The sequence below is a fragment of the Gracilinanus agilis genome, unplaced genomic scaffold, assembly GCF_016433145.1.
Source record: "Gracilinanus agilis isolate LMUSP501 unplaced genomic scaffold, AgileGrace unplaced_scaffold33862, whole genome shotgun sequence".
NCBI lineage: Eukaryota > Metazoa > Chordata > Mammalia > Didelphimorphia > Didelphidae > Gracilinanus > Gracilinanus agilis.
This window is the reverse complement of record NW_025366759.1, coordinates 1011-9600: the sequence shown is the minus strand read 5'-3', so window position 1 is coordinate 9600 and position 8590 is coordinate 1011. Positions and strand designations below refer to the sequence as shown.

At 41.1% G+C, this 8590-nt stretch overlaps 1 protein-coding gene across 1 annotated transcript; it reads right to left on the bottom strand.

Moving 5' to 3' along the window:
• Positions 1–412: 412 nt before the first annotated feature.
• TMEM14A (transmembrane protein 14A) lies at positions 413–8186 on the bottom strand. Its single transcript, XM_044683759.1, has 4 exons — positions 8111–8186; positions 4781–4882; positions 2604–2691; positions 413–1036 (listed from the first exon to the last, which is right to left on the bottom strand). Exons 1-4 carry the CDS (start codon positions 8184–8186, stop codon positions 997–999), a joined length of 306 nt encoding a protein of 101 aa, XP_044539694.1. The 3' UTR covers positions 413–996.
• Positions 8187–8590: the final 404 nt, after the last annotated feature.

The window sequence follows — 8590 nt, the reverse complement described above, 5'->3', positions numbered from 1 at the left end:
TTCCTTCTTTCCTTCCTTCCTTCCTTCCTTCCTTCCTTCCTTCCTTCCTTCCTTCCTCTCTCTCTCTCTTCTTTCTTCCTTCCTTTCTTTCTGGCTTCTGAAGAAATGTAAGAACTTTAGACCTAAATATTCCACATGGCCTGATGGAGAAAACATTGGATTTGAGGTCAGGAAGCCTTGGGTTTAATTCCTGTCTCTAAACCCTTAATGCTTCTGTGACACTGGGCTAGTGATTTAGGCCCTCTCAGCCTCAGGTTCCTCCTCTTAAAAGGAACTCATAATACTTGCCTCACATAGGGATCTAATGTTATTTTGTGTATAAGGTGCAGTTATTTTTAAATCCTTTGTTCAACCAAACTCTCCCCACAAATTAAATGAAAACTTATACCTCACAAAATGATAACAAGAGAAATAGATTTAAAATAGAAGAGCTTTTATTTGAATACTAGTTACCCTCTGCTCCTACATCCAGTGTCTGTAGAGAGTGGAATGAAATTTAAAATACAGGACAAAAGCACTTTCTATGCAGCTTGTAAGACAAACAGAGATTAGAGCAATCAGTATTTTAGTCAAATCACACATAAGGCATCCTATTATCTGATAAGTTTTATTTTCATGTAAACTTGTGTCTGGTGACATCAGTATTTGGAATTTTCAGTAAACAAATATAAAAGACTTAAAAAATTCACAACAGTGGACAATGTCTTTGCATCTTCTATTGTGATAAATAAGAGGAGAAGAAGAAATGAGGATTAGTGAGACATCTTTATAAGTATCTTTTAGGAAATAATGATTGTCAATTAGAAGACACTTAAAAATTTTTTTAGTAAAAAAAAGCTTGCAGACTAACACTACTATAAGAAGTCTTCGTTTGTTAGTTGCTTTTTTTTTCTTAAAGAAAACAGATGCTTGACATTTCTTAACAAAACTTATCTTTCAAGTACAAAGAACATATTTAGTCGGTTGGTGGAAGGTTGTCCTTGGTCGCTGGGGTTCTCACAGCTGCAGCAAAACGAGTCTCAAAATCATCAAGAGGCTGTTTAAAAGAAAAGGAATCCAAAATAAGGCCAAATAATGGCTATAAAATATAAAGACAAAAACCCCAACCCAGAGGCAGCTCGGTGGCCCTGCGGATAGGGAGCTGGACCTGATATTTAAGATCACATTTGCAGCTTTTTGCCCATTTTAAGGCGCTCTCGCCAGGCCGGCTATCCACGCGCTCTCTGCCACACGCGTGCTTCTGGCGTTCAGTCGTTTCGGGGCACCTGCCTCTGCGCCCGGGAGGGTGCTCTGGGCAGACGCCCCGCGGCGCTGACACCGTCTCCTCCAGCTCGCTTTACAGATAAGGCAGGAGGCCGGCGGGGTGAAGGGACTCGCTAGGGAGGTGTTCCCGAGCCCAGAGCCCGCGCTCCCCACTGCGCCGCCTACCGGCCTGCTGTGTGCACGGCACGGCTCCATCACGTATGTGGGTTGTGCATGTACTGCACAGAGGTGAAAGTATGCCTGCGCAGAAGAGAGTACACGAAGTACACTGGAAGTGTATACCATACAGACTCCATTTTACCACATGCTGTACACACACGTGCTGGGCCGCTAGGGGGCGCCATGGCGCACACAGCGCTACGTCTGTGGTCCAGAAGACTCTTCTCCCTGAGTTCAAACCCACCCTCAGACACTTACTAGCAGTGTGACCCTGGGCCAGTCACTTCCCCCTGCTTGCCTTCATTTTCTCATCTATAAAATGGGCTGGGGAAGGAAATGGCCCCCAGTCCGGGATCTTTGCCAAGAAAATCTCAAATGAAATCTCGACGTGCCAGACGTGACTGAGAAATGACCAACAACCGCTGCAGACGTCCCCACACCGCCTCCCAGACAGGACGAGTGCCTTGACGGCAAGGACGGTTTGCCTTTATCCCTAAGTGCCCGATGGACGTACAGGGAAGAATTCAGAATGCTTCTCCTCTGTCTGACCCGTCGGGGTGTTTCTTCACAAAGTTGCGGTCGGCCATCTCCTTCTCCAGCTCATCTTACAGAGGAGGCATCGAGGCCAATGGGGAAAGGACTCACCCAGGGTCATCCAGCTGGGAAGGATCTGAGGCCACTTGGCTTCCCTTATAAGCTAGCATGAGGCTAAGCTGGGACTTCAACCTGGGTCCCTGCCATTCCAAGGCTCAGAGTGTACCTTTTTACCTTCAGGATTATTTTATTTATGAAAACTAAAAACTTCTCTTTAAAACAAAACACAAAAAACTCTTACCTTCTGTCTTACCGAAGTGTCTGTTCTAAAGCAGAAGAGCAGTGGGGATTAAGTGACTTGCCTAGGGTCACACAGCTAGGAAGTATCTGAGGCCACATTTGAATCCAGGACCTCCCCTCTCTAGGCCTGGCTTTCAATCCATGGAGCTACTGTTGTGTGCAGATGCAAAGCATGGAATCCCTGCAAAGGTACAGGGAGAGCCTCACCCAGAATTCCAGGGGACCCCATGCTTTGCATCTGCACACAACACTACCCAGCTGCCCCTCAAAATGAAAAACTTCTACTTGCCAAAGACCTGTCCTTTCAGAACCAGCAGAGGAAAGGAAGGACGGAAATATTTCCTCACCTTAGGCCAGCCACGATCCCTGCGGGCATTAGTTTCTTGGATCTCTTGAACCTCATGCCCATGATTATGGTCAAAAGAAAAGCAGTATCTGTAAAACAAACCACTTCATGAGCTAAAGTTACAATAGAGAAACTTTGGTTACAGCCATTGTCCACAGTTGTGAATTTTTTTATTTTTTTTTTTAAATTTTAAACCCTTAACTTCTGTGTGTATTGACTTATAGGTGGAAGAGTGGTAAGGGTAGGCAATGGGGCTCAAGTGACTTGCTCAGGGTCACACAGCTGGGAAGTGTCTGAGGCCGGATTTGAACCTAGGACCTCAGGTCTCTAGGCCTGGCTCTCAATCCACTGAGCTACCCAGCTGCCCCCCACAGTTGTGAATTTTTAAAGTCTTTTATATTTGTCCAAATTCTGAATTGCTTCTCCCCTCAAAGACACTATACTTAGTAGAATGTTTTTTTTTTTTTCCTTCAAAAAGCTAGCCAGGATAGTACAAACAAAAAGCTAAAATCTGTTCATGAATCATTAATTTGTAACCACAAGAAACAGACCTTGACCTAACACCCCCCCCCCCAAAAAAAGATGTCATTGGGATTTAAAGGGAATAATATACTATGAAAAGAAATTTCTCTTTAATAAATTAAACCTGGAAGGAAAGACATAAAAAAAGCCAGTAGGCTTTTATAATGTCATTAACACCTGGGAGAATTTAAGGCTAGGAGAATAAATAAGCTAACTGCCTAATTAATAGGATTCAGCATGCCCTAGAGCCAGGTAGTTTGCTCTTTGCAGGCTGGTCTTTTAGCAACTCCCATCAGCAGGAGGCTTCACATAGTGTTTATGGCATTAAAATAGCATCCCTGAAAAAAGGCTTTTCAGAAAAAGCATCACAATTTGCCAAATTGCATGCCTGCAAATGACAGGAACCTTTGAATACAACTGCTTAAATGCATGCAAAAGTACATTTTGGAACTGCCTTCATGTGAGGACATTTTAAGCCTTTTTTTTACTAATTTACTCCTGAGAACCTCCATCTATATGTATGTATGTCTATGTTTATGTATACATACACAATCATGTATACGATAGCTATATTCACCCAGCCCCAACTCTCTTCTTCTCCCCATCCCGGACACAAATATATCAATATTGCCATTTCTCCCCACAAATTTATGTTTCCGTTCATGGACAAATTCAGGTGCAATTTACAGCGATGAAATGGCTACACTAGAATGATATAATTCACTGCTTTGGTTTTCCAGTTCTTCTCTTGATGGATGTCTGTGATTAAAGCGGGCCATTCGGTCCCATCATTATTTTGCCTGTGGTCGTGCTCCTCCTTAGCACACCAGGAAAACATTTAGAAATGATCAACGCATGATTTTTCAGATTATTTAAGGCACAGCATGATCCAAAGTTATGCTCCAGAAAGCTAACATTCAAGTGAAAAGCCTTCGATGTTGACTTCTCCCCAGGTATCCTCCCATCCTCCAAGATAATAATGACTCCTATTCTGTAGCATTGGAAGGTTTTCAAAAGTGCTTTCTTCACCATCGTCCTGTGGAGGAGGGGGCACAAATATTATTATTCTCATTTTATAAATGAGAAAACTGAGGCTTACAGAAATGAAATGACTGGCCCAGAGTCATGCCGAATGGAAAGAAGCCACAGCTTCCTGATGAGTCCAAATCCTTTGTGGCAAGAGGCAGTGGCCCATTCTGGGTCACAGATCTGCGGGAGGAAGGCAGTGCAGAGCCCACCCAGGGCACCCTCCTTTATTCCAGTGAGAAAACGGGAGCCTGAATAGCGGACACGATTCGCCCAACATCACCCAGCTAACAAGGGTCAGAGCTGACATTTGAACCAGGCCCCAGCCCCCAAACCTGTGCTTTTTTAACTATTGCACTAAGTCAGCGCAAACAATAAATGCCCAGAAGAGGGCACAGTTTCCAGACGTGCCCTGCCTGTTTCCAGGGGCTGGCGCCGATGACCGCGTTTTGTAGATTTCAGCTCTGAATAGTGTACATTTCACTAGGTCTCAGCATTCATGATTCAAACTAACTGGGATCGAGCCGTAGTGCGTTGACTCCTAGTCTAACAGAACTGTTTTTCAGGTTCATGAGAGATTCTGATTGTTTTTAAACATTCCTGGCTCAGTGGAGCCCATCGAATACTCACACAGCGACACTTTGATATCTCGGGGGTCCAGGGAGACTCGGTAAGCTCCATAAGCAGCAAACAACCCAAAGGAGAGGCCAGCAATCAAAGACACGATGCTTCCTGAAACAACAAGGGGGTTCAGAGAGAAGCACAAAGAACAAAAAAGAAACCTGGTGCCGCTGCTTCTCCCACCACCCTCCTATCCTTTTATTATTATTATTTTAACTCTTACCTCCTGTCTTAGAGTAGATACTAAGTGTTGGTTCCAAGAGCAGTAAGAGCTAGGGAATGGAGGGTAAAGTGGCTTCTCTAGGGTCACCCAGCTAGGAGGTGTCTGAGGTCACATTTGAACCCAGATCTCCCTCCTCTAGAACTGGCTCTCTAGCCACTGAGCCACCAGCTGCCCCTACACTTTCTTTCAAAGGTAAGGCTAAAAACAATCAAGCAGAGGCCCAGGGTGCAAAGGAAAAAAATCCAAAAGTAGATGCAACCTTTAAGAAGCTTACAGGGGGCAGCTGGGTAGCTCAGTGGATTGAGAGCCAGGCCTAGAGACAGGAGGTCCTAGGTTCAAATCTGGCCTCGGACACTTCCCAGCTGTGTGTCCCTGGGCAAGTCACTTAACTCCAATTGCCTACCCTTACCACTCTTCTGCCCTGGAGCCAATACACAGTATTGACTCCAAGATGGAAGGCAAGGGTTTAAAAAAAATAATAAAGCAGCTTATATTCTTTGGGCTTAAATGTATACGGAACTAAAGACAAAATATATACAAAACAAATACAGCATAATTTGGGAGAGGAAGGATGCTAATAGCAGAAGGGAACCTAAGAACCAAACAAGGTGATTCACAGATAAGTCTTTATTGACAGCCTTTGTTTTTTACATCCTCTTCATTTATGAATATATCCCTCTCTTCTCCACTCCCTTCCCCAGAGAATTTTCATTTGTAACAAAGACTTTAAAAAGAAAGAAAATTCATTGATAAATGATTCTCATAATCTGACTTGAAAGGAAAAAAAGTTAAATGTTCAAGTGTCTTTACTATTTTATAATTGAGATAACTTGGAAACTTCATTGAGTAGGAAAAAAATACATATTTTCATGCCCATTTATATGACATTTTAAATTTTGCAAGTCATTTTACATACATTTGTTCCTGTGATCTCACAATAACTGAGTGAGGTAGGTGCTATTATCACCTTAATTTCATGAGGAAAGAGAGAAATCGAGGATTAGAGAAGTTAAGTTAGTGTAACACAGGTAGTGTGTGTCTGAAGCAAGATTTAAGTCCACTCCTCTCGGATGCCAGTCAAAAGCACCCAATGTGGGTCGCAGGAAGACCTGAGCTCAAATCCAGCCTCAAAAACACAATAGCTGTGTGACCGTGGGCAAATCATTTCATCTGTTTGCTCAGTTTCATCAACTGTAAAATGGAGATAATAACAACACCTACTTTCCAGGATTGTTGTGAAGATCAAATAAGATAATATTTATAAAGTGCTTGGCACATAGGTGGCATTTAATAGATGTTTGTTTCCTTTGTTCTTTCTATTCAGCATTTTATCCAGTAGATCAAACAAAGAATTTCATTCCTCTGAAGTTCATAATAGATAATTATCTATGAAGTTTCAAAGTTTGTGCAATCATTTACAGGGTTATTTTGGCTTCTTCATTTTTCCAACAAATACACCAAATACATAGAAAAAACTTTAATTTTAAGCTTACAGAGCACAAAGGGGCCATAACGGGTCATTTGTTATAATCTATCCCCAAAGCCTCCAGGGGAGAAGTACCTAAACCATAGAAGACAAATGGTTTTTCTGTCCTTCTCTTCAGAGAGATCTCTATAAAAGCCAGTTCTTAACATCCAATCCTGGCTACCTTGTCGTTACTCAAAACTCTTTAGCATACCAAGTTGTCAGAAATGCAAAAGTCTCCCCCTCCAAAAACCAAAAAACAATTTTGATTTCCCACTTCTACAAAAAAATGTAAAAAGCAATAAGAAATTTAATAAATATTTTGCCTATAAATTTCTCTTCTTCAAGACAATTTGCCTTGCTCAGTTATATATGCCTGTGAAAATAAATAAAGGATCTGATCAGAAGAGAAATTAAAGTCTTAGAATCATTCAAGACCAAGAGAAGTAACTTGCACTCAGGTGCCAAAGGCTAGGTTTGAACTCTAATCTTCTGACTGCAATTCAGAGTCCAACTCTACTGCCCAACAATGCCTTTCTACAGGATTATATAAGAATTTTAAAAGTAAAATTATGATATGAGGTGTCTTTATCTTGAATTTTCCAGTGAGTTGGATTTTTCTTTCTTTAGAACACTAGCAAGAAGACAATACAATAGGATCTCATTTTATGTGACCAATGTAAGACCCTTCATATAAGCTGAAAATCAGCCAGAATACAGAACCTCATTATTTAGTGAGTATTTCTTATATGAACATACGTAGGCACTTGATGACTTATTTCTTAGGCTTATCAGACCACCAACATCACTACTCTTATACTTTTACTCCGTTATTAATAACTAGAGTTACTAAACAAGGAGAAGCACTGCTTGGATGCAGACATGATGTGTCCACAAGCAAGCCCTCCAGACAAAGACTGACACAGGAGTTAATATTTGTAGCAAAACAATATGATGATTCACACTGATGCTTATCAGAGTGAGAATGAGTGTGACTGGGTGAACGGGGAGACTTTACACTGCTTGGGAAAAGGGTGGGATTTAGTGCATAACTAAAATTGCTTTGTTTTATGTCTTTTTTGCCTTTATTTTTTTGATCACCAATCACATATATCTGAATTTGCATATGTTGAGTTCACATAAAATGATGTCCTACTATATCTAACTTGGTACTTAAGTACGTTTTTCCCTTATCAATATTAACTCTTTAAGCTTCCTACAAGGATTATTGTTGTTTTTCAGTCATTTCTGAATCTTTGGGACCCATGGGGTTTTCTTGGCAAAGATCCTGGAGTAGTTTGCCATTTCCTTAACTAGTGTGTCCCTATTTTACAAATGAGGAAGTGAAGCAAATAGGAGTTAAGTGACTTATGCAGGGGGCACACAATAAGTGTCTGGTGTCAGAGTTGAACTAAGATCTTCCTGATTCCAGGCTTGATGAACTATTCATCATAACCCCCACCAATCATAGGCAGGCAAAAAAAAAAATCAAATCTCTAACTGATAACTAGTAAACTTCAAGTAAGGAAATTAAGGATTTAATTAAAATGGAGAAGTCTAATTTTTTTTTAATCCTATTCACAGGTCCTCATATCATTCTAGGAAAACTTTGACTCCTAAGTCTCCTTTAGATTAAAAATTTAGAATTTACCTTTGCGATGATATCCCAAAATGCCTCCAAATGCTACCATGCTAGCATAGCCAAATCCAATCCAGTCGATAGTCATGGTTACACGTCTAAAGAAACACAGAAAAGGAAGAGATCCAAATAAGATAAAACATTTTAAAACAAAATTTTAACAGGGAAATAGGAATCAGACACATAAAAGTGATTTACATCACATAAAATAAAATCAAGATTTTCTCTTAAGCTTGTTTGTTGGAAAAAAAAAAAAGTAAAGGCAAATGCTTAAGATCAGCCCCTCTTCGCCTTACCACCTCTTTCCCCACAACACATGAAATGATAGCTCTCTTCTCTGGCAACATCCAGGAATGAGGCAGTCCAGAGAATCAGGACTCCAGATAAGTTAACTGTCACAACCTAAAACTTGGTTCTTAAAGCTATACAAAATACACTCCACATTGTCTGCCACTGGCAGATCATACCTCAGGGATCCATGATTTCATTGGT

Coding starts and splice junctions, on each gene's coding strand:
- TMEM14A (XM_044683759.1), bottom strand. CDS start 8,186: ATGACTATCGACTGGATTGGATTTGGCTATGCTAGCATGGTAGCATTT. Junction 4,883..8,110: donor TTTGGGATATCATCGCAAAG/GTAAATTCTAAA, acceptor TTGTTGTTTCAG/GAAGCATCGTGTCTTTGATT. Junction 2,692..4,780: donor AGATATCAAAGTGTCGCTGT/GTGAGTATTCGA, acceptor TTTGTTTTACAG/ATACTGCTTTTCTTTTGACC.